The sequence below is a fragment of the Lasioglossum baleicum genome, chromosome 16 (genome assembly GCF_051020765.1).
Source record: "Lasioglossum baleicum chromosome 16, iyLasBale1, whole genome shotgun sequence".
Lineage (NCBI taxonomy): Eukaryota > Metazoa > Arthropoda > Insecta > Hymenoptera > Halictidae > Lasioglossum > Lasioglossum baleicum.
In genome coordinates this window covers 3,252,720-3,278,215 of record NC_134944.1, presented here as the reverse complement: position 1 = coordinate 3,278,215, position 25,496 = coordinate 3,252,720, and the positions used below count along the sequence as shown (strand labels likewise).

Sequence of the window (25,496 nt, the reverse complement as noted above, 5' to 3'; positions counted from 1 at the left end):
AAATAAAAAGTAAAACTTACGATCGCGATGTGGATCAATGTTGTGTGGTGTTGTGGAACTGTCAGCATCACCTTCACCATTTAAGTCATAGTAAATTCTGCCGTCTTCTCCTTTTATATTCCCCTCCACGCCATTTACATCTACGTGCTCCTCCTCCATATTTCTAGAAACAAATTTCCTACTTAGTCAAATACATTTCAATTTGCTACGTACATACAGTCCAATAAATGGAAGATTTGTAGAACATGCTTAGATGAGTATTAAATAATAATAATAATGTTATTTACAGATTTGGGTGGAATATTCTTTAGGTTGTCGGAAGTTTAAGGATAGGTATTTATCAAACATAATTCTACTAATAGTCCATTATATGGATTATTCTTATTCCTTTTTTAAAGTGACCCTTTACTAATTAAAATTGCCTCTTTTTACTTAGAAGACTACAAATGGCTTCTTATACTTGCAACCGAACTTAGTTGTGTTACAACCTTACGTTTCACAGTGAATTAAAAAATGTATAACACATTCGATAAATTGTAGTTCCGACTTTCAACATTTTTTTGTTGCACCTGTTTTTGTGTAAAAACTTAACTTCATTCTTTTATGTTCATCAATCACGTTCATTAAAAAAACAAGAATTTACACTTCTGATTATGGTGTCCACTCTTTAATGAAATTCCTGATACTTTTTTCAACTAAACTTTGAAAATATCAACGCGCGCGATAGCGTGCGAACCAAGTTCCCCATCCGCCCCCTCTAAGCTGCCGAGTAGTATATCTCGTACCAGAGATAAGCGCTTTTTCGCCATCTTGGCACCGCCACTGCTGCTCTCGCCGGTAACCGAGGTCAACCAAAATTTGTATGTGAGCTAGATATAATATCAACTAACTCTCATGTAAAAAGCAACTTTCTACCTAGCCTGGAACCTGAGATATAAATACGCCAAAAACGCATAATTCTTGGAATTATTTTTAATTATTGTTATTTGCAAATAAGAAATAATAAATAGCTAGATCACTTTTGGCATTATTTAAATGACTTCTATTTAAATAAAAAGTTTAGTTATTATTTACAATTACAATCACACGTATATTTATCATTTAAATAAAGATTTGCCCAACGCTACCTACCGCCAAACCTACAGAGGTGTCTTGCACGTAGATGCTGTGATCTTAACTACTAGATACGTCAACAAATTTAAAAAACAAACCCCTTGCCTTCCCCTTGGAAAATGGAAAAATTAAATAAATAAATAAATTCCAAGGCAGCACACAATAAAACTTTAGTGGACCAACCAATGCGCGACAGTAACAAATTTCGAATGCATATCCATAAATAAAAAAAGAAAAAAGTCAATTTGGAATATAATAATTATCAAGTAGTGTTCCTGATTTCTCGACATTTTTCATTTCTCGAGAAATGAGAAATAAGACTATATTTCTCGAGAATTCTCAAGAATTTTTAATGAGATAAAAAAATATTGGAAAACTCATGATATTTGGATTATCGTTGATAATATTTATCGAAACCGCAAAAACATTAACTCAATGTTTATTCCTGTCCAATATGTACATTAGGGTGGACCTAAGCTATACTTGGAGAACGATATTTATCGAGATACAATGCACGCAACTATCCAGTATTGTTCCTTTAGGTGAGAAAAAAAATTTGTACAAAGTTTGAGATCGATCGGCTGAAAAGATGACGTGGCGCACTTAAATTGAAAATTTGAAAATTGTGAAATTCACCTTAACTATGGAATATGGCACATCGTTGGATTTGTCTTTTTTTCTGAATAGCAATATATATAGAATAACAATATGGCCTCCTTTAAATAAAGATAACGATGACCTTGAAATTTCGAAATAAAAAATTTTTTATTTTGCCATTGTAATATTCACCTTATTGAACAGTGCAAATTTCTCCTGTGACATTTTTTCGTATAATCACAAGTAACAGAGATATCTACATTAAAGTGTAGCATATTTTCACTGATGGTAGGATACAAGTAGGTGTACAAAGTATTCGTACATCTTTTAAAAACGAATAAATTTTTCAAAATTGGTCTCAGCAGCTTGAGTTTTTTGAGACATTAGAAGGGTTAGTTTACTAGCAAATGTGTAAATAATTTTTTTGTAATTGTTATTGGTCGCAATTACGAAGGGAACAGTAAAGACCACGATTTTTTAATTTTTTATCTGTGCCCGTAATGAAAATTTAATACATGTATTTTGTAAATCTAATTGTAAGTAAGTTATATATATATATGTACAAAGTTTCATTGAAATTGGCTGACGGATAAAAAAGCTATGGGCATTGTAAGATGTAAAAACCTTTGAATTTACGGTTTGTGATTAATTTAAATCGCAGATTCTTACGATTTTTGCTATTTTCAATCAATTATATTTCGTAACATCCTTGATCGATTTCGATGAAACTTTGTACAAGTATATGTATAACTGACTTAGACCTGAGGCGCCATCTAAATTTTCATTACAGGTACAGATAAAAAATTTAAAAATCGTCACCTTTACTATTTCCTTCGCAATTGCGACCAATACCAATTTTTAAAAATGTTATTTACACATTAGCTAGTAAACTAATCCTTCTAATGTCTGAAAAGAAACTCGAGCTGTTGGATCCAATTTTGAAAAAGTAATTCGTTTTTTTAATGTGTACGAATACTTTGTACACCGACTGTATATGTATTTGTTCATTTCCGAAAATATGTTATAAAATCAATGAGATTCATAAGAATTTTCCTAGATTTAAATTTCTCGAGAAATACTGTAATTTCTCGAGAAATGAGAAATAACCAATTATAAAATTTCTCGAGAAGGAACACTATTATCAAGTTTTTAGTTGCAGCAACGTTTTTGACGTCTGAGATGTACGATATTGAAATGTTGGTAAACAATGGTTGGGTCCATGTAGTATTATCATACGTAAATTCCTTATTTATTAACCAACTATAATAATCGTAGGCCCAACGCTACATATTAGTTGTCGAGGATTTGTAAACAAAAACACCAACCATATCTCAACCAACTCCCAACCGTCGGCTAACCATAAATGCTATTAAACTATAAGAGTAGCACACGGTAAAACAATCGATCGAAGATGCTGTTCAAAAATACAAAACGGATTCTGTACTATTATACGTGGAAATTTTGTACGTCACTTGAATGTTTGGTGCTGATTCAATTTTTACAGAATAGATGAAAAGAATTAAATAGAAACACAGCGTTGAGATTGTTATCATCAGGGAAGTTGAATGTGACACGTGTGGGAATTAAATATTCCCCTTACCCAAGCACACACCGATTACTCATTGCATAAAGTAGAGTAGAACGACTGAGAATTACTACGTTCACACGTATGCATACGTATATAACAATGGAACACACACGAATACAGAAACAAAATAAACATTGATCGGTTTACTTACGCTGTTATTCCGTCTGAAGAACGGATAAAACGTAGTTCTCCTTTTTAAATGATTGTTTAACTCGCTCGATAATATCAACGAGTAGTGGTAAGCACTGGTCGATTTACACTACGAACACTAATTCCGAGAATGACAACGTTCGATGTTTAAGGAATGCACATGTAAGTAAGTACGTGTATTCACAGAGGAAGTCACAATCAGTTCATATTTTCGAATGTTTTTGTATTACAATAAGGTCACTGTGATCACTTGAACGGTGCACGTACGTAATGTAAACTTGTATGTATTTGATTAACAGAGAGTCAGCGATTCCGAAATGAAATGAAAAGCAAAATCGATTTTCTTTACACGAATACTCAAGATGACGTAATTGTTGAGGCACGAAATTAAAATCTTCCAGCGTGTTGAAGCGTGCTGGAGCTGGAGCGTGCTATTAGCCACCGACTGTCACTAACATTTCAGACACGATGCGTACGGAGCAGGATCGTAGCTACCGTCCTGCGAACCTGCGTATAACTACATCAACAAAATATGATCAAACGTATTGGAGACGTTTATCGAAGTGAATGCTGAATATGTAAGAAGAATATGTGAGAAGAATAAAATCAGCTCCTATGATTAGTCGCATGTCTACGATAGAATCATATTGTTTACAAATAAAATCAAACGATCAACTTTAAAAATTCCAATTCTCTTGCTTTCAAACTACCAGTTTTTTCATTAAAAGACAGAGCGATTACACGGAAGCTTATGTCTGACTGCATGTTTGTTGCAACATTCGCATTACATTTTGTAACATAAATAAAATGCTGAATGTTTAATGGAAGAAATGAGACGTTCCACATTTTTTCTGTGATAATAAAGTCAGTATTATGTATTCGGAAGATAATAATCAGCTTGGAATGCTCGAATAATATGAAATCTTTCACCTGTGATCTTAAGATTGCTGGAAATAAGGTAGATCCACAGCAATGAATACGATTGGTGGAATAGCGCGGCGGCGATTAGAAGCTTGTCTTGTCGCCTTGTCGCGTCACCTCGCCTCGCCTCGTCGCGTTGCCTCGTCGCGCCGCGCCGCGCCGCCTCGTCGTACGACTGGCGCAGACTCGCCCTGTCGATCTTCTGAAAATCTATACTACACGACTGACCGCTATTCGAACGTCTTCTCACATTTTCATTCACTCTTTAATCAACTAAACATTATGTTTCCTTCAAAATAAATCGTAAAGTGCACGTCCATTCGTCGATAGTAGGTTTCCATCTGCAATATTATTGATTTTCCAGATATAGAAACATTTTTTCTACCGTGCATTATAAAGGGAGTTTCGTTTATCTGATAACGGAAATATCTTGTGACGCACTGAAGTTACGAAAAAAATTTGTTTACAAACATTGTTCGGCATGAAGGATACAATCATATAGTCTAATTTTTTTGAGGACTAGAATGGCGGGGAGGGGGGATGTCAAAGTCAAATTAAGTTTTTTAAATGGAATGACCTATTTTTTATACCATAGATCGATAGAGTACCAAATTCTGAGTATTATAGTGTTGACCTTCATATGTCCTAAACCTAATAGTTAACGAGATATTATCGAAACAATTTTCTTTCTTCTTTGGATAATATCTCGTTAACTGTTAGGTTTAGGACATATGAGGTTCAACACTTTTATACTCAGAATTTGATACTCTATCGATCTATGGTATAAAAAATAGGACATTTCATTTAAAAAACTTAATTTGACTTTGAAATCCTCCCTCCCCGCGCCATTCTAGTCCTCAAAAAAATTAGACTATATGATTGTATCCTTCATACCGAACAATTTTTGTAACTTCAGTGCGTCACAAGATATTTACGTTATCAGATAAACGAAACACCCTGTATATACAAGATGAAGAATTTTATGGCTGACGCGCAACGACTTGCGCAGTACAAGTACATTCTTATTTGGAGTCAAGTATACAAACTTTGCACTCAAACACCGAGCCTACTGCGGAAACAAATGAGTTGGAATTTGTAGACAAGTTTTGGTGGCAATTTCATATTACAAAGTGAAGAGCAGGTTGCTCAAGGTCAAGGGATTGGTCAAAGTGCAGTACTTAATATCAATAGAGAAATTCAGCACACATGTGTTTTTCTGTTAATTTTTCCTTAACATATATAACTTTATTGCATTAAAATAAAATTATATTACAATCTACACGAATTTCTTTCAGATGTGCCTCATAAAAATGTGCATTAAAAATTATTTTCATAAATTAACAGTTCCAATAATTAATTGAAAGAGTTAGCTTTTTGCATGTATGGTACATGGAGATACCCTGATAGTACACGACGTCATACAGACGTCCATTTTGCGTCCATTTTAGGTCTGAAAGTCTTACGTCCTAAAAAGACGACTTTAAAACGTCTTTAAGATCACAAACTGTGGTGTTTTTATATAGCCTATAATCTAGCAATAACTATTAGCATTGGTATTATTTGTTCGAGTTAGAGTTTTTGCTTCAATATCAATTTCAATTTCAATTTCAATTTCCACTTCAACTTCAATTTCAACTCTTCGATTTCAACTTCAATTTTTCAATTACAACTTCGTATTAAATTTCCATTTCAACTTCAATTTTTCAATTTCGACCTCAATTTCAACTTCAATTTCAACTTCTTCGTTTTCAACTCTACGATTTCAACTTCAATTTTTCAACTACAACTTCGTCTTCAACTTCAGTTGTTCAATGTCGACCTCTATTTCAACTTCAATTTCAACTTCTTCGATTTCAACATCAATTTGAACTCTTCAATTTTTCAAATTTCAATTTCAACTTCAATTTCAACTCTTCAATTATTCAAATTTCAATTCCAATTTCAATTTTTATTGTGATTTTAATTGTAATTGTAATATCATTACACTATTTATGTCAATTCCACATGCGTAGTTCTGATAAAGCTAAAAACTTTAAACTTGTTTTTATCGAAATCTATTTTTACTCTTCCCTTCTTTTAATTTAATTAACATTTGTGGACCTTTAAGACTTCTCAGGAACATCTTAAAGACCTCCCGAATGTCCTACGAATGTCTCCTACACGTCAAACATACCTCTCATAGACGTTAAACAGACGTCTTATTGGCGTCAAACAGACGTGTTAAAGTCGTCTTTAAGACGTGCCGTTTTCTAACACAAGACGTTTAGGAGACGTTCGGAAGGCGTACGCAGGACATTCGGGACATCTTTAAGAAATCCGAATGTCCAACTGACGACGTCTTTAAGACGTCTCTGTGCTATTTGGGTAGTATAGAAGTTTTCGTACAGATATCTAGAGGTATTTACGTTTCAATTAAAATCAAAGTCACTTTCCGTGGTCGAGATATTTTGCTCGAGCGTGCTATCCGTATCGGTATCTAATAAAGATTTGATTACGTCCTTGACTTTCTTCTTTTCATTTGTCGAAGGTAGTTTTTCGCTTTGATCTTCGTCAACTTTTCTCAAAACATCTTCTCCTTGATTTTCTGACTCTTTTTGGTCTTCTGTATACTCCTCACTGTCCTCTTGCTTGGTTTCGTGTTCATCTCGTGGAATTTCTGCCTCCTTCGGCTCATACTGTTGATTTTCATCTGCTACAAATTCTTGATTAGCATTATAAGGATAAGAATACTTTTGATTTGCGTCCTCTTGATATTGCGCATTCGGATCAGTTTCGTAAATATTTTCAGGATTATTAATATATTGATCGTATTGTTCGCTGGTATACCCTTCGTATTGTTCATTTGTTTCTTGTGGATATTCTTGATCAACGTATTCTTCGTACTCTTGCTTTTTATCGTATTCGTAAGATTCATTCTGGTCGTAATTGTATTCCTCGTTTAAGTTTGGATATTCTTTTGCCTTGTCAGATTCAATGTAATCTTGACTACTACGCTCTTCGTCCATTGTAATATTTGCTGGCTTATTATCTTCATTTACATCGAGCTGGTCATTACTTTCATTATATTTTTCATAATTGTTCCCGTTGTCGTCGTCAGCGTCGTAATCTTTTTGCTCGACGTATTTATTATCCGCTAATTCCGCATTTGACAATTCCACATTGTAAGACATGTTCTCGGCGTTTGGTAATTCTACATTGTAAGCCATGTTTTCGGTGTTTGGTAATTCTACATTGTAAGCCATGTTTTCGGCGTTTGGTAATTCCACATTTTTAAGGCTGTTCTCAGTATTCAAAGAATTTGCATCTTCCTTTTCCGATGCTCTCAATTCAGACGCAGAAATCTCATTGTCTTCATCCTTTGTTCTGCTTGCTTCGAAATATTCTTTACTTTGCGATTTCACTATACCACTCGCGTCATTTAACATAACCTCTTGCACAGACTCGCTATCTCCTGCTTCATCTTTATCAAGTTGATTGTCTCCAACGTCTAGTTCAATCTGCCTCAGTCCATGTTCATCCGAAGCAGGCACCTCAACAACTAAATCCTTCTCCACGGTTTGGTCCGGTCGAATATCGTTAATTAAATCTATTTCTTGTACTTGTTTCTCAACGCAGTTCAAATTCCATGGCTCCAGTTCTTCGCCGACGCTAAATAAACATTGCTCCAACTCTGATTCATCCGCGACGTAAATTCTATTATCTTGACTAGAATGGACCGGATTATCTATCTGCAATTCGGGTAGACATTGTTTACGTTGCTCCTGAGCAAAATTCAGATTTTTCGACTTTTCAATATTCTCATCCAAATCTAATTCCGGCTGGTGTAACGCAATCTCGTTGCTAATTCTGTCGTTTGCATGCGCCGTTGGTGTTGCGCGTCCTTCGCGCGAATCTGAAATTTCAACATGACTCTTTTCAGACACTGGCGCGCAACTTTGCACAGTCCGGCCTAATTCGCAATCCTTCTGTTCAGCTTTTTCTGCTGGTTCAGCGCATTTAGTTTCGTTCATGTTGTTCATCGTTCTGGATACAAGATTCTCCGCGAGCTGTAGAACTTGCTTAACTTTGTTCGTGAGGCTTTCGTCTGATTTGTCCGGGTCATTATTTAATACCGTCGCATCCAAACTGCCGCTGTTCGCGTCTTGCCGGTGGCGATCTTCCTCGAAGCTTTGCTTGTCGAGGTCACGATGAAGTTTCCGTATTCTATCAATGTATTTATCAAACTCGCTGTCTGTTGTCATCGAAATCGCTTGATCTCCGTCTTTTTGTCTCGTATCCTTCGATAGTTGTCGCGCGTTTACATAATCTCTATATCTTGGAAAGGTGTCGGTAGTCTTATCGCGTTCGTTATTGCTGAAAGAGTAATTGAGGTAATTCGCATGGGGGTTCACATCGAAATTTACATTACGTTCCATACTTTTCGGTGCGTTTTGAAAATCGTCACTTTTCATTCTCCATTTTACACGATCGAACGGTACTTCACTACTTTGCTGCAGTGGGAACGATTGCATACGTGCTGAATTAATGGGATATTGCAAAATCGATTCTGACATTTGGTTTTGCGATGTATCCAGAGGCCTGTTGCCGTTACTATAGTAAGGCATTGAGAGATGTGGCACATGCGTGCTGATGTTCGCATGTAGACTTTGTAGCTTCGGATCGGTTTGAAAGTCACGAGCCTCGAAACGTACATTATTATTGTACTCTTGGCTTTGTTGGAAAACTGGTGATGTTAAATGAAACGTCGGTAATTGTTCAAAGTCGTGTCGATACGTTCGTAGGACACTCTGATCGTTATTTGTTTGTTGACTAGGCGTTCTCAAGTCTACATTACTCGACGACGCATTATTCAGGGAACTCTTCTGCGTTGGTTTAGCCAATTTTGACGGGGACAAGAAACTGGAGTGGATTGGTTGATAATTCGACCGAGATGATTGCAATGGCAATGTACTCTTTGCTTCGGATGCTAGAGAATTCCTTTGCTCTGTTCTCACGTATTTGTCACTCTGTTGACCAGATATACCATCGACGCCATCTGTATGAACTGTGCAAATTCCGCGAAGATAAGCTTCGTAATGTTTCTGAAAAATAAGGAAATATACTATGTCGTAGCATACATGTGTATTATACTTGATTTTTAGGGTGTTTGTCAATTCGTAGTACAATAAAAGAAAGAGTTATTAAACGAATATAGTCCAGTCAATGAATGCTCATAAGGGGGTGTAGAGGGAAATGGAAGGAACACAATTTTTAACTTTGGGACTTTGTTTGGACTAATTAGGAGATAAACATACTAAAAGTCCCTACCCCCAAGAGGTGAGCGGGGTGCAGGGGGCCACGTAGAAGGATTCAGTTTTTCGCTAACTCGCATAGTTTCCTAGATATCCCCGCTCAAAGTTTTTTGCCTTATTTGACTAGCTAACTCGTCAGCACAATTAGTGACGGTAACAGGCCAAGAAGGGCATTGCCACTTTGTATGTATTTGTAACATTACATATGTAACTTGGTGTTGTAAATGTAACTAAATATATTAAATCTATACATTGCATCAATACTTTTAACAAGATCCGATTAATCTCTAAGATCCTGTAGAAAATTAAGAAGTATGTATACTGTGACGTGGCAGGTTTTGCCGACATCACAATACATATATGTACATACATATTATGTAGAAAATGTAATCTTTCTTCAGTGCCGTAACGAGGGTATGAAGCGCCTGTGGCAAGTGTCTAACTTGCGCCTCCCCGTAACCCAATAATGACAAAAAAATTAAAAATTCTAATGTAACAAGTTAAATTTTACTAAATGCAATATATTAAATACTATTAACCTCATCAAAATGAGTTGCCTGTATATACAATAATGTATTTGTCAAGGTATTTGTATGAATAAATAATCTATAACCTAAATAAGAACAAATTTTTATTCATATTCAATGACGACAAAATAAAAGAAATACAAAACATAGGTATATGTTAAAATATAATAATATAATAAAAACATAAAATAGTTCAGCATATTTTATAAAGTAATTTTTCTCGTTTTTTTCATTTGCAAACACATCTATTGTCATAATTGAATGTTTTGGCAACATATTTTTCAATTGATATCATAGACATGTTCGTTAATCGCGCTTGTCCAATAGAAGAACGAAGGTACGATTTTACAATTTTTAATTTGCTAAACGAACATTTACAGGAAGCTGTTGTTATAGGCATTGTTATGAAAATCCTTAATTCTATGTCTAGATTTGGATACGTGTTTTGTAATCAGAGTTCGTAATTTTTTTGCAAGATTTGAAAAGCGTCCAAGCGACCCTCAACCGGGTCGGTATACTTTGTTTTGCGCCCCAAACCCAGTTGCTCCCGTGGCGGGCGCCTCTTTCGCCACGCCCACGTTACGGCATTGTCTTTCTTGAACGAAATTGTACTACGAATTGTATGAACGTCTACGTATTTTTTATACATGTATAGAGATCATAATAAATTGTAATCGCTGGTTCCATAATAAAATTTTTCGAAATAATTTTTCATTAAAATTACGTTTGTACAAAATTTCCGAGTTTGAGGTCATTTCAAGGTCATAGTATAGTACACTGTTAAATTCGTCTCGACGTCAGAAACAATCCCACGATGTCCAAAGCATGTGGTGCTATTTAAAAAAGTCAAGGTGACCTTTACTTTTTTACATAAAAAGCATTTTTTCGGATTTAAGGATATACGAACATGTAGCTCACCAAGTACTGAGAAACTTTTGTCTAAAACATTTTTTAATTACACTACCGGAAATGTTGAAAAAATGGTGACATAACTTAACGGACACACCCTACAGGGTGTTATACATAATAATTATGTATAATTATGTTATACATAAAATATTATACATAATATACGAGTACAATTATTATAAAAATTGTATCATACCATCATAAAGTATTGTATTTAGACATATTTAGTATTTCGAATCTTTTTGCATAATTTTTTTCTACTTTCAGATTACACTGCTTCATAATCAAATTGCATGAAATGAAATGGAAGAAAACTCACTCTAAGACTGTTAAGCCTATCTGTTCTTGCTGTCATCAACGCGAGACTATTGTCCACTCTATCCAATGCGTCCAGAAGTTTATGATTCCTCTCATCCGTCGTACGTTGTTCCTCTAAAAACTCTATATATCTGAAACGCAGGCGATTTATACACGTATTGTGCCTGAAACATCAATAATTCCATAAATAACCACTGCGACTAATCCTTCGATCTAACTAATTGTAAATGACAATGGACATGTCATAAAATTTGAGTTTTTAACAGTAACAAGTGTGCTGTATTGACAACTTCTTCCAATCTTGTGTTCCCGATATCTTAAGCAAATTATTCGACCAATTAAAAATTATGATTATTAATAAAGTAAGATATCGTTCTCGAATATGTACTTCGTTTCAAAAGGAATACAGTATTCCTTCGGATGATGTGACTTTCGTCTGTGCGAATGATGTTACTTTTTTATCCCCACTACTAGGGGGGATAACCCCTTAGGCGGTCGATCGCGCTAGAAAGAAACACGATCCGAGCTCAGATATCGGTGAGGCAATACTAATGCAACGATGAAACTTTCTTCATTTTAGTTATTTCGTTACGATATCTTTATCAACAGATTCGTGAAGTTTTTCTGATTAAAACGAGACCAAACACGATAGAATTGCGATTATATTTGCCAGCGTCCGCTCTAGCGGTTACGTCGCCCCGGACAAAAGAAGACAAATATTTTGTTAAATAAAGGTACATATTTTTTATCTTCAATAAAAATCAAATCATTTTATTTAAATTTTAATAAAAGCAAATTTTATATTAATTGGGTATTTAACACATCAATATTTTTCTCACAGTTCCAGCCAAAATGGTGCCCCTAAATTTTCGCGCCCCGGACAAATGTCCGGGTTGTCCCCCCCCCCCCCCAGAGCGGGCCCTGTATTTACAAGTACCGGATTAAGCCAGCGCGGGGCCCGTAGCAAATGTTATCACGGGACTCTAGGCTTGTATTAGGGCCACTTGTGTGCAAATGTAGCGTACCCTTTTTATACAAACACAATGAATGACCTTTTTTTTATTTTTTTAGCAAAATTATGTGTGCCCCCTGGCATCGACAGGCGCCCTCGCCCGATGAAGCGCCCGTGTGCGGGGCACGACCTGCCCGCCTGCACGCGGCGGCCATGTTTTGTATGGCGTACTTTCGGCGCGGTTGTCGCGGTAGACGCAGTCATAAAAAAATAGTGTCCCTACACGATATTTCTCCGTGCAGAACACCGCCGTTTGCAAAATAACGCGACTTTACTGTATGTCGCAGACATAACGAGAAGCGTCCAAACATCTCTCACTAAACAAGCTGTACAATCTTTTTTAGGCTTTGGAAACATATTTTTGAAATATTCTGCTGTTACACGAGAATTCCCCCTTAAATGCCAATACGATATGTAGTTTTCTTTGCAATTATAGCAGTTATTGAAAGTGCGATGGTGTAAGCGGTATCAGCCTTTGATGTCGCAACAATATCGATCGGCAGCTCCTGCTTTGAGACCTCTAGCGAGAAAATCGCCCTGCATTTGGCGTCCCTTCCATGCTATTTAGGACATTTCACCATTTTCGCTTGAAACCGAAATTAGTTGAAGTAGAAAATATTGGAAAAATTTTCCTCATTTGACAAACGCAGAATTAAATGAAAACTGTACAAAATTAAAGAGTTGGGTATATTTGTAGAAACGAAATTTCGTTTTCATTTGTAAACAATAATGATACCTTTTAGAAATTCCACGATTTATAAAAGAAACATTATGGACAGCCAAGAATTACAATTAATTGATAAAACAGCAACGTTGAATTTGGTTTCTAGTTTCTGCCTTATTGAAAATCTACAATTGTCATTGTACGTCAATAAATATCTCATTATGTTTCTCCGTTAATTTGAATATCGTAGATAACCTAACTGATAATGATTTTCCGAATTTGATTAACTGTAACAGGAAGGATAATAAAAACCCTCGTTTGAATCTCGATAACTAACTTGAAGAAAAAGATACAATATCAAATAATTTAATAGGACATTCGGGACATCTTTAAAACGTCTAAATGTCCAACTGCAAACGTCTTAAAGACGTCTTTGTGCTATCTGGTTTGGATCGTACGCGCGACTTGGATTATTTTGAGAAGTTAGAACAATTAGTTTACTACATGACGTGTAAAAAAATTTCGAAAAAATAAAACAAAGAGAATACTAAAAGTTGTCTCTTACAACTTTCTTCAGTGGAGCTATATTGAAACTTTAAAATATAAATTTATAGATCTGTATCAATTACACATATACTAAGTCAACATTGCAATAAGCTACAAACATTTACATTCTTACATATCCTTCACAATGCGTTTTTTCCACATCAACCGATTTTGATGAAATTTTCAGAATATATGTATAATTGTATTAATTATAATACAGAATTTATCTTTAAAATATTCAATATGTACCCCGACAGCACAGTCTGCCCGAGCCCACCGCCGGACCCAGCTAGCCGAGCCCCAGCCCGACACGTTACGGGCTAACGCAATGCTTGGCTCAGCGTTGAGACCAAATCAGGACGATTTAGCCTGGCCCCTGTGCACAAAAGGGCGCGATTTTCACCTGCCGGGGGCTCGAGCCCAGAGCCTGACGGCCGGGCTGGGATTCAGCCTGTTTTTGAGAGGGCAGCACGGTATCACACTAATGTGGCCAATCAGTGCTTCGATTGGGCCCAACTTTTCTCGCGCATGCGCGACACAGGGCGGGTCGCATCAATGTGGCAGTACTTTGCAAATGCGTAGCAGTCTCCCTTGTTACCGACAAAAGTATAATAAGTTAATAAATAAGACCTTTGAGGGCGATTGCTGCCTAGATTGACCTTTATTTGGCGTTTTTGACTACTGAAAAAACCCGTGTTTGTATTATCACGCAATGAGAACGCGAATCCCGCACCCTTGCAATCTTGCAAATCGGCTGAATCCTAGCCCGGCCGGCAGGCCCTGGGCTCGAGCCCTCGGCAGGCGGAAAACGCGCCCTTTTGTGCACAGGGGCCAGGCTGAAACCGAGCCGGTGTGCCGTCGGGGTATATGCCTACATAAAAAAAGTTGTAAACAACGACTTTTACTCTTCTATCTGTAATTCCAACCAATTGCAATTTATTTCAAAATTTTTTTCGCGTAATGTGGAAAACTAATTGTCTCAACACAAAAAAAAACAAAAAAAATTTTAATGTGTTAATAAACCTATTAGTACGGCGAGTACATACTTTATTTTGTCAAGGTCGTTCTGTTTCGACCGGTAGTGTTTTATTTTGTCTGTTATCCGTACACCAGAATAAAGTGATTTACAAAAGTTCCGTTTAAATCGATAAGTAAGTGGCTCCGACAATTTTGACAGTTTCACCGCACATTTTTATGTTCACGGAAAGATCAGTTTTTTCTCGAAATGTTACCACAAAGAAACTAATATCTATTCTCAAAGACTGCAGTGCTACGAATTGTAACAATATCTATGCAGTTCTACCCTGTTTGAACGATCGATGGTTGTTTACTGCCTACCTATCTATATAGCGCATACTTCTAGAGTCTAGGGTATAGTATACAAAGCATGTATATCCAAAATAAACTGTGAGATGATGGTTATGTTCACGAATATTACCGATGACATTCGTTAAAAGTAGGTTGCCTTCGAATCAATACATAACATTGTTACGCAGGAAAGGAATTAAATCAATAGCACTATTTATCAAATAAATCAAAGATTCGAATTGTGGTTGCAAAGTTTAGTGCATTGTTTGTAATATCGCTGTTTGAAATTGCACTCTTGAACAGCTTCTGATCTAATGATTACTTGACGTATTATTAATGGAAGCAAGAGAATTACAAGCAGTTTAATTTGAAAAGAAAAACACTTACCTGTTACGAGATTCTTGTAACAGTACTTTGAATCTTTCTTCTAATCTTATCCTCTCTTCTTCGCTATAACGGTCGTGTAACACGTGTGTATAGAATAATTATTATAATAAGCTTACCATATAATATTCGTTGCACATCCATTCAATGTATGTACGTACTTACCTTTTTCGTAATTTTTCTTGCAATTCCAACATTTTTTTATAGTAATCGTGACTGTCGTAAAACGATGTCATGGTAGGTAGGTATGTATATGTATAACTTAATTTTGAAGTGATCGAAAAAGATTGGTGCGTCGATTGTCTCGATTTTCGATACGGTGCGAACAGTTTTATTTAAATTAGAGCCTTTCTCTATACAAAGCTTTCGTAAGTGAACTTATGAGGTTGTAAAAGATACAAATCTTGCAGTAACATTGCACGATATTTCGCAAATAAATATTGTTTCGAAGTGTGTATCGTACGTGTTCGTCATACTTGAGAACCTATTTAAATGATTAAAGAAATGAATTACATATACACAATCACAAACGTCACATAACGATATTTGAAAAAAACGTTGATACAGCGGCACAAGAAAGATCTTTCTTTGTGCCGACACAATGAGCAACTGTTCTATTTGACGTCGTTCGACGCAACGGTACGGCAGAGGGTGTATCAGCACCAGCAGGTATCCACACGCAGGTGTTGTCCCTTCTGGTACGCTAACATAATATTATGTACCTACTATTTTGATGAAAACCTATGTATATACTGTAACCACTCTTTGTACCTATATAATTATTAATTAGTATGGAATGATCGCATTTAATACATTCAACATATACAGTCAGTATAAAAACTGTTCGTACACCGTTTAAAAACGAATAACTTTCTTAAATGTTTCCTAGTTTCCTAGTCCGTGTGTGTAAATAATTTTTTTTTAATTCCTATTGCTCGAAATTATGAGGAAAAAAGTAAAGGTCACGATTTTTAATTTTCTTATCTATAACATCTCCAAGAAACTCAAGCTGTGTGTTTGGTCGAATTTTGAAAAACTTATTCATGTTTAAAGGGTGTACGAATACTTTCTACACTGACTGTAGTTTTATGGTCTTCTAAATATATCATATATTTTTCACTTGAAATGAACCTTTGTATTAGCTAAATTAACAGTAGATTTCCCATAGTTTATTCATCATTTACTTGTACCATAGATGTATTACAAAAGCACGAAATATTTTATGAAATGTTATTTTCACGTTTGTCCTTCGCGTGTCAGTCGCTCGTTTTATGTCTTATACAGGGTGTTTCGTTTATCTGATAACGGAAATATCTTGTGACGCAGTGAAGTTACGAAAAACATTTGCTTACAAAAATTGTTCGGTATGAAGGGTACAATCATATAGTCTAATTTTTTTTTAGGTCTAGAATGGTGGGGGGGGGGGATTTCAAAGTCAAATTAAGTTTTTTAAATGGAATGACCTATTTTTTATACCATAGATCGATAGAGTACCAAATTCTGAGTATTATAGTGTTGACCTTCATATGTCCTAAACCTAATAGTTAACGAGATATTATCGGAACAATTTTCTTTCTTCTTTGGATGCCCTCTTAAAATGAACCGAGCGGCCAGGATGGTGCCGAAGCAAGAATACGAGCCCACGCGAGCTTATGTGCCATGGCCAGAATCTAGCATTTTTGCTTACTCATTAATGAAACTTCTTTAAACATTGCATATATATAAGAATTTAATGTTTCTCTAAAATTATATTTGTTCGTATTTTGCATTTGAAAATACATAAAACTATTAATTTTAATCAACATTTTCGCATTCCTTAACATACATTGCTAATAAATGGTCATGCAGATCTGGTGTAGTCACAGTAGCCAAACATAATCTATGTTGCAAACAATCTTCAACAAGTCTAAATTCTCGGTGCAGCTGTTAAAATTAATATTCAATGGTACATTGTTATAATATCATATCATTAGATATTGAATTACTTTTTATTTATCACATTGTATTATATTATGTTACATTGTACCTTGGTAACATTAGGCATCCTTGCCCCTTCTGTTGGTACCTGTACGCTGGTGGTTTGCAATTTAATAACTTTATTTTCAACTATGCCTTCTTCGATGGTTGTGATACCACGATTATGTGCCACTATTAGAGCCACTTTGTTTGTATCAGGTATTATTCTCAAAAATCCCATTTCATAATGTATTGGCTTCTTGCTATCTGCATACCAACTCCTGGCAATATAGTTCAACATTGGCTGACCTATTGACCGGAAACTCATTTCTTCACAATATTTAAAAGATTCAATTGTTGGAAACTTTCCAGAACCAGGTTTTTGAGTTTTCCATTTACCTGTTAACCAAGCTATTGGTTTAACCGCTTCGTGCATTGGTAATTTAAGACTCATGTCTATGAAAAAAATACTCATTAGAGGATAATTTGTACATGTCTATACATGAAAATAGAACAATATTTCATTTAATATATATTTATCAGATAACTAACCTATATGAAGATAAAAAATAGTTTAATTTTAAAAATAACTTGTAATTTGTCACTTTTAACTCTTTGCAGATATTTGTACTTCTTTTATTTTTTTCCTTAATTGTCATAATATTTTTTTATATTTTATTTGAAAGTCAGCATAAGTGAATATATGTGTCGAAATTAAAGTTAAAAAGATACAAATATGTAATATAAATAAAAATAGAAGTACCTTCATATCTTTCTAAGAATTGTACCAATTTTGAAAAAACCGCGTCTTCTGAACATATCAATATGGCGACCGTAATTAGCAAATTCGAGTAATTTACCTGTACCACACATATCTGTTTATAAATAAGTACACACTTTACTAGTCTTACTAGCCTACAGTCTTACTGATTTACATAATATTACTTATCAGTAAAATTTAATAGTATTTCGCTTTATTTTAAAAACAGTTCATATAACGCATGTCAAAATGTGTGAAATGTTTGTCACAGTCAAAACATCGTTCGACACGTTATAGTTTGATTTACATATGTGTGTACGTTAGTGTAATATTACATATTTTACAATATTTAATCAATTAGATAGTTAAAAGTTTTACATATTTTCTAGTATGGGTTAAGAAACTCTAAATATATGCAAACAGTTCGAAGAATTCCATTTCATCAATAAAAAATGTGTAACTTATTGTGTACATTGAACAATTATATTTGATTTGTTAAATATTATTGCTTTCATATGGTACACATCCTTCTTTCGAAGTGACATACGTTTTGGTGTTAAACTAAGTGTATTATTTTAGCAGAATATTTTTATACAGACGTATGTGTTAGGTTGGAAAGAAAGTTCTTGCGGTTTTTAACTATTAAATTCAAATGCACATATCTCAAACAAAACTTTATTAATCAAAATAAAGACCATTGCAATCAATGCACTTTTGCCAACGAGAAACAAGTTTTGTTATTGCGGTTGAATAAAATTCTGGAGTCCTGGAGGCGACAAACTCGTTGAATGCCATTTCAGCATCTCTCTGGGATTTAAAGCATTTCTCACGCAAGAAGTTGTAGAGGTGCTTGAAAAAGTGGTAATCGGTGGGCGAGAGATGTGGCGAGTATGGTGGACGAGGTAGAGTTTCGTAGCCCAATTCATTCAACTTTTGAAGGGTCGGTCGGAGACTTGTGGCTAGGCATTGTCGTGGAGAAGGATAGGACCATTTCTGTTGACCAGTGCTGGAAGCAAACGTTTAAGTTTTTCGTGCATTTCGTCAATTCGATGGCAGTACTTTTCAGCTGTAATGGTTTCACCAGGATTACGAAGCTGTGATGAATCAAACCAGCCACCAAACTGTCACCATGACCTTCTTTTGGTGAAACTGTGGATTCGGGAAGTGTTATTTTCATCACACATTACGATTTATCTGAGATTACCACTTTTTCAAGCACGTCAACAACTTCTTATGTAAGAAATGCTTCAAATCTCAGAGAGATGCTGAAACGGCATTCAACAAATTTGTTTCTCGTTGGCAAAAGTGCATTGATCGCAATGCTTTTTGTTTTGATTAATAAAGTTTTGTTTGAGCTGAGATATGTGTATTTGAATTTAATAGTTAACACGTTCCGTGCCACGTGTACCACCAGTGGTACATGTTAAATGTGATCTTCAAGCCACAAAAAAAGCTTGGCACGTGACGTGTTAAAAACCGCAAGAACTTTCTTTCCAACCTAATGTATACATATGTATATTTTGTTAGAATTATGGCAATTTCAATCAACGAAATATGTGAAAATACTAAACTGGCCCGTGAAATGGCATTAACTGGTAATTACGACACATCTGGAGTTTATTACCAAGGTGTTGTGCAGCAAATCCATCGATTACTTGCAAGTATCGCCGATGCCACGCGTAAAGCTAAGTGGCAGCTTGTTCAACATCAAATTGTTCAAGAATTTGAGAAAGTAAAGGCTATGTCCAATACCTTACAACTTTTTAAAGTAGAAACTCATGGAGAAAGGCTATTTGGTATTATTATTATTGTTGTTTGTAATAAATCTACATACAGGGCAGAAATTATAAACCGTTACAGACGAATATCTCTGAAAATATTGATTATACGCAAACATGTTTCAGATGAAAGTTTTACCGGTGGACACTCCAAGGTGAGGTGACTTTCTTTTTTTTAAATGGAATGATATGTTTTTTTATCCACCATCAAATAGTGTGTTTTAAGATGAGTTCAATGACCAAAAAGGTGTGATCGTTTTATTTGTACTTTAGTTTGTAGTATGTGTTCGAAATGATTACCTCTTACTTCAACGCACTTGACAATTCTTTGTTAAAACTTGTTCTCTAACTTTGCTCAACATTTCAACATTTATCTTAGCACAAGCTTTGCGTATTCTGACTTTCATGTTTCCACGCGTCGTAGGAAAACACTGTTCTAGTCTTTTAAATGCCATATACAATTTTGATGGTTGATCTAGGTAGCCATAATTTTTCCTGCATTTTCCATTTGATACATTTCCATTTTCACCACTTATTTAAGTACTATCGTTCAGCGAAAGCTACCTTAGCACGAATAGTAATAAAACTAAACTGACTATCTTGCAGAGAAGCACAGTAATACATAAATACGTTTGTTTTCATTTCATTGATAATGACTTTGACGTTGTCCTGAGTAATGCTGATATCGGACACATGTTATTGTTTCGATGTGAAAGTTCGAAGGCACGAACTAATGTACAAATAGAACAATCACACCTTTTTTGCATTTGCTTGCAAGTTTGACCTTGAATGACCTTGAGTCATAGGTCACTGAACTCATTTTAAAACGCACTATTTGATAAATATTCCGTTTTGTCGATCGTAACGAATTAATATAAATTAGTTTATGCTATCGGCGCACAGGTTCGATCCAAAATCAAAACAAAGCAATTTTGCAATTTAAAAGATTTTTCTCAACGTTTCGATCCAAGTATGGATCATCTTCAAGAGAATTTTGCGTTTGCTATGTGTAAACTGTTTGTACTAAGTGTTTAAATTTGTTACTGTATTCCATGCTGGCAGAAACTAAACTGAACCATGTGAACAAGCAAAATTACTTTGTTTTGATTTTAGATCGAACCTGTGCACCAATAGCATAAACTAATCTCTAGCACTATTTGATGATGGATGAAAAAACATTTCATTTAGAAAAAGGAAGTTGGCCTTCACCTCACCTTGGAGTGTCCAGCGGGAAAAATAAAAGTCCCGCCACATGATGTCCCCCTCTGTACTGAACAACTTTCATCTGAAACATTTTTGCGTATAGTCAATATTTTTGGAGATATTCGTCTTTAATGCTTTATAACTTCCACCTTGTATTATACACAATATAAAAGCACTTATAAAAATAAAATAGAAAAATTAAAATGCTTTTAGGAACACCGTGTTTGTCTTTTGAAGAACCTACAAGAGATCCAAATTTGTGGTCTTTCAATAATTCTGATACATCCTGGAGCCAAGCTCCAGTAAGAGATCCAGATGTATGGCCACCATTAACTCCTACAGAACAAAAGTAAACTACATATTTTTTGTAGTATCCTACATTTAATAATCTAGTTCATCTAATCACGAAAAGTTTAGACATTGCGAATATTTACTACACAATGTTATGCGAAGATAATAACATGGAGAACTACATTTGTAGGAACATTAGACCATTGAAAAATCAACCGAAACAACAGAATCGGACCAGCATACGAAAATCAGTTCCATCAGGGAAGAAACCAGATATAAAACCTGTTAAAAGAGACGATAGAAAAGTGTCGAGAAAGGACGACCTTAATAAAGTTAGTTGGTTTACTTTTTCAGCGTAGAAGAAATGTATGCACATGATGCAATGATAATCGTAATATATATATGTGCATATATTTTTTTATCATTATTCTTATTTTTATATTTTATATCATATATATATATATATATTTTTTTCCACAGGAAAAGTCAGAAAATGAAAAGGTCGATATGGAGGTAGAGGAACGCAAATTTGAGCCATCTGGAAATGATAGGGATTTAGTAGATTTACTAGGTACAGTACATTATGCTACAAAACGGGACATGGTATATAACAGTGCTGCACCCAGAATTTAATCTTGGGGGGGGCGAGTTTTGCGTGATGACCTTTTTTTAGCTAAAATATCTGTCAACGGTACCCAGGGCTATTCCGCGATTTTAATTTTGGAAGCTAAACATTTTTTTCTTGGGGGGACTTGGGGTGCGCTACTGGTATACAGGGTGCGGCGCAAATTAGTCCCCACGATTTTTCGGAAAATCTTCTTTTTACATTTCTACACGCTTGAATTATGCGTTCTTGAAGATTTTCCATATTATCAACAGGTCTTTCATACACAATCGATTGTAAATACCCCCAAAGATAAAAATCTAAAGAGGTCATATCCGGCGAGCGAGCTGGCCATCGAATTGGACCATATGTTCCGATCCAAATATTCTGGCAATTGATTCATGGCGATATTATCTTTCAAGGTCGTCTGAAAGTCATCGTATAGCAGGTCGTTGAATTCGTTCCGACGTCGCCTACAATATTATGAAATTAAAAATACCCAGTTCCATTAAGAGATATGACAGCGACCTTAATTTTTTTGTTGAATATCGATTTTTTTTTAATTTAAAAAATTGCAATTTCTTGTCGGTTAAATACTGATTAACTTTAGTACGAAACACTTTTCTGTCCGACCGCCCGAAGGGGCTGAAAAATCGTGGGGACTAATTTACGCCACACCCTGTATAATATCCTTTTGTAAGCATTTCTTTTATGTTGATGAGCCGATCAATATTTTGTCATCGGAAATTTTGAGACAAAGTTAAACAAACATCAGTGGAGTAACTGAATTTTCTGTGAATATATTATTTGTATAAATCAATGTTTAAAGTGAAATCCATCAGCAGTAATACCACTGTTCAAACATCATGATTACGATGTAAATGTGACTCTAAAAATTCATGAATGTTTGAAAAAACGTTGCAAATCTATGATCGGTCATTTGAAGCAATGGCGTTTTAATATATATATATTACTTTAACATTCTGATTGTTAAACAATTTCTTGGCTAAACTTAAACATTCATTTATATGGTAAGAACAAATCTTTCTAGAGCAAATCAAAATTTGATAGGATTTTTGGGACTCTGGTGCATGCTGGATGGTAGTTAACATGTTAATATTTGTATTAATAATAATCAATTTAAGTAGCCTACATTTAATGTTGTAGAAAGAGATATTGTTCAAAAAAATCCAAATATTCATTGGGATGATATAGCTGATTTGCATGAAGCAAAACGGTTGTTGGAAGAAGCAGTTGTTCTTCCCATGTGGATGCCAGACTTTTTTAAGGTATGTAAAATGTGTTTATGCACTCGTGTACAAAATATCATATCATTTATATATAAATGTATATTTTACTTCTAGGGAATTCGTCGTCCCTGGAAAGGTGTACTTATGGTTGGACCACCGGGTACTGGGAAAACAATGCTTGCGAAAGCAGTAGCGACTGAATGCGGAACAACATTTTTTAATGTATCATCTTCCACGTTAACGTCAAAGTATCGGGGAGAATCAGAGAAACTAGTTCGTCTCCTTTTTGAAATGGTAAATAGCAAAACTTAATATAATTTCCAATGAAATACATGTACAGTGACTCCCATTAATATTCGGACGCTCTAAAAAAAAAAACGTTTATATAAATACATTTATATAGGCCAGATTTTACGCACCTAGCACAATATTCATCGATGAAATTGACTCACTCTGCTCTAGAAGAGGATCTGAATCTGAACATGAAGCTTCAAGACGGGTGAAGTCTGAACTTTTAGTCCAAATGGATGGTATAAGCTCAAACAGGTAACAGTGTCTTACTAATTATATACATGTATTAAATTTTGTATATGTTAATTACAGGGTGGCTGGAAAAATTCCCGGAATTTTTTAAAGCATTTCAGCAGCATAAAAATACCGCACAAACGAATGAATCCACACACTTGACCAAATAATAAGTTTTATTAATTCATTGACAACGAAATGTACCAAAAACATTTACAACAAATGTTCGGAATTGCCTCCTTTTGATTCAATACATTTACGGATCCGCTTTCTAAAATTCCCGACGATGGTCGCTGCTGGTGATCGCCTGAAGAAGGTTCTTTTCACGGATAAGAAAATTTTTATGGTCGAACCTCTACATAACCGCCAAAATCACCGCCAGCTGCTCAAGAAGGGCCAGCAGAAGATTTCGGCCGCAGCAATTTTCCAGCCTCGGTCATGGTTTAGGCCGGTATGTGCACCACCGGGAAGATGCCACTGGTGTTCATCCCAAGAAACGTAAAAATCAACATCGCCGAGTACCAGGAATGTGTTCTCTGGAGAGAATTAAAGCCGTGGGCAACGCGACACTTCGGCCAGGGCGGATTCAGTCTTCAGCAGGACTGGGCACCGACGCATTCCGCCAAATCCACCATCGTCGTCCGCAAAGAGCTGTTCCCCGGCTTTTGGGGAAAGGATGTTTGGCCGCCGAACTCGCCGGATCTTAACCCGATGGATTAAGGTGAGCGCATACTAGAGGGTCGCGGGAAGGCCGCGGATAGTCTCGGGAAGGCCAAAGCCACCGATGGACGACCATGCGGCAAGGGAGCAGGGCTACCTGCTGTGCGTGGCAGAAAAAAAGGTCTCCGTGGGCTCCCCACCTCTTTTAGGGAAAGGGACCTTTCTTTCAGGGAGCCCTGCTCCCTGCTGTGGAGCCGTCGGCCCGCTAGAGATTTCTTCCCGCGTGGACGTCCATCGGCGGCTTTGGCCTTCCCGAGCCTATCCGCGGCCTTCCCGCGACCCTCTAGTATGCGCTCACCTTTACTCAGTATGGTCCATCGTGGAGCAAAAAATTTCAGGAAGACGATACGCCACGGTGGAACTGGGTGGAACGGTGGAACAGCTGAAAGCGGCGTTGACGCGTGCCTGGGACGAGATTACGGTGGAAGAGTGCGCGACCATCGTCGGGAATTTTAGAAAACGGGTCCGTAAATGTATCGAATCAAAAGGAGGCAATTTCGAATATTTGTTGTAAATGTTTTTGGTTCATTTCATTGTTAATGAATTAATAAAACTTATTATTCGGTCAAGTGTGTGGATTAATTCGTTTGTGCGGTATTTTTATGCTGCTGAAATGCTTTAAAAAATTCCAGGAACTTTTCCAGTCACCCTGTATAACACAAAAAAGAATAGTTTCCGAACAGACCTCGCATAATGTATAACTGCGTATACTTACATATTATATGTATTGATAATACTTGATATTCTTTAGTGAAGACCCGAGTAAAGTGGTAATGGTATTAGCAGCTACAAATTTTCCATGGGATATCGATGAAGCCCTCCGCAGACGTTTAGAAAAACGAATATATATTCCACTACCGAATCGTACGTTTCATAATATCTTGTCTATAAGTCTGTACACATTTTGTGTTGTTTATTTTAACGTGCATATATGCTTTACACAGATGAAGGTAGAGAAGCTTTATTGAAAATTAACCTGCGTGAAGTAAAAGTAGATTCTTCTGTAAATATGGCAGATATTGCAAGAAAATTAGAAGGTTATTCTGGAGCAGATATTACAAATGTTTGCAGGTAATTGTAA

General features: G+C 35.8%; 4 protein-coding genes across 24 annotated transcripts in view; 1 reads left to right on the top strand and 3 right to left on the bottom strand.

The window, feature by feature from the left end:
• Ampdeam (AMP deaminase) overlaps positions 1-4,775 on the bottom strand; it is a 47,387-nt gene extending 42,612 nt beyond the window's left edge. For 2 of the 4 annotated variants that reach the window (XM_076441370.1, XM_076441373.1), the window contains exons 1-2: positions 3,311-3,348; positions 21-163 (exon numbers count right to left, since the gene is read on the bottom strand). In XM_076441370.1, the coding sequence (XP_076297485.1) occupies positions 21-163; positions 3,311-3,333 (166 nt within the window). In that variant the 5' untranslated portion in view covers positions 3,334-3,348. Of the gene's footprint in view, positions 1-20; positions 164-3,310; positions 3,349-3,449; positions 3,781-4,378 lie in introns of those variants that run through there. The other 2 variants (XM_076441372.1, XM_076441371.1) reach the window with 2 other exon arrangements.
• Positions 4,776-5,578: 803 nt separating this feature from the next.
• LOC143217284 (uncharacterized) lies at positions 5,579-15,925 on the bottom strand. 4 transcript variants are annotated; one of them, XM_076441359.1, is made up of 4 exons: positions 15,494-15,925; positions 15,332-15,394; positions 11,416-11,578; positions 5,579-9,450 (listed from the first exon to the last, which is right to left on the bottom strand). In XM_076441359.1, the coding sequence occupies exons 1-4, from the start codon at positions 15,562-15,564 to the stop codon at positions 6,778-6,780; spliced, it is 2,970 nt and encodes a 989-aa protein (XP_076297474.1). In that variant the 5' UTR covers positions 15,565-15,925; the 3' UTR covers positions 5,579-6,777. The 4 variants fall into 4 exon arrangements, with proteins under 4 accessions (XP_076297474.1, XP_076297475.1, XP_076297477.1 ...); XM_076441360.1 differs by having other exon boundaries at positions 11,416-11,545; XM_076441362.1 differs by having other exon boundaries at positions 14,683-15,394; positions 15,494-15,678.
• Positions 15,062-25,496, top strand: part of Kat60 (katanin p60) — a 14,537-nt gene continuing 4,102 nt past the window's right edge. Inside the window, exons 1-10 of one of the 10 annotated variants that reach the window (XM_076441409.1) lie at positions 15,260-16,026; positions 19,572-19,840; positions 21,239-21,374; positions 21,507-21,648; positions 21,797-21,887; positions 23,088-23,209; positions 23,285-23,464; positions 23,574-23,716; positions 25,167-25,279; positions 25,360-25,486. In XM_076441409.1, the coding sequence (XP_076297524.1) occupies positions 19,576-19,840; positions 21,239-21,374; positions 21,507-21,648; positions 21,797-21,887; positions 23,088-23,209; positions 23,285-23,464; positions 23,574-23,716; positions 25,167-25,279; positions 25,360-25,486 (1,319 nt within the window). In that variant the 5' untranslated portion in view covers positions 15,260-16,026; positions 19,572-19,575. The other 9 variants (XM_076441405.1, XM_076441408.1, XM_076441404.1 and 6 more) reach the window with 9 other exon arrangements.
• On the bottom strand, positions 15,824-18,706 carry LOC143217306 (peroxynitrite isomerase THAP4). 6 transcript variants are annotated; one of them, XM_076441440.1, is made up of 4 exons: positions 17,837-18,706; positions 17,684-17,740; positions 17,355-17,593; positions 15,824-17,251 (listed from the first exon to the last, which is right to left on the bottom strand). In XM_076441440.1, exons 2-4 carry the CDS (start codon positions 17,736-17,738, stop codon positions 17,123-17,125), a joined length of 423 nt encoding a protein of 140 aa, XP_076297555.1. In that variant the 5' UTR covers positions 17,739-17,740; positions 17,837-18,706; the 3' UTR covers positions 15,824-17,122. The 6 variants fall into 6 exon arrangements, with proteins under 6 accessions (XP_076297555.1, XP_076297554.1, XP_076297553.1 ...); XM_076441439.1 differs by having other exon boundaries at positions 18,048-18,706; XM_076441438.1 differs by having other exon boundaries at positions 17,684-18,706.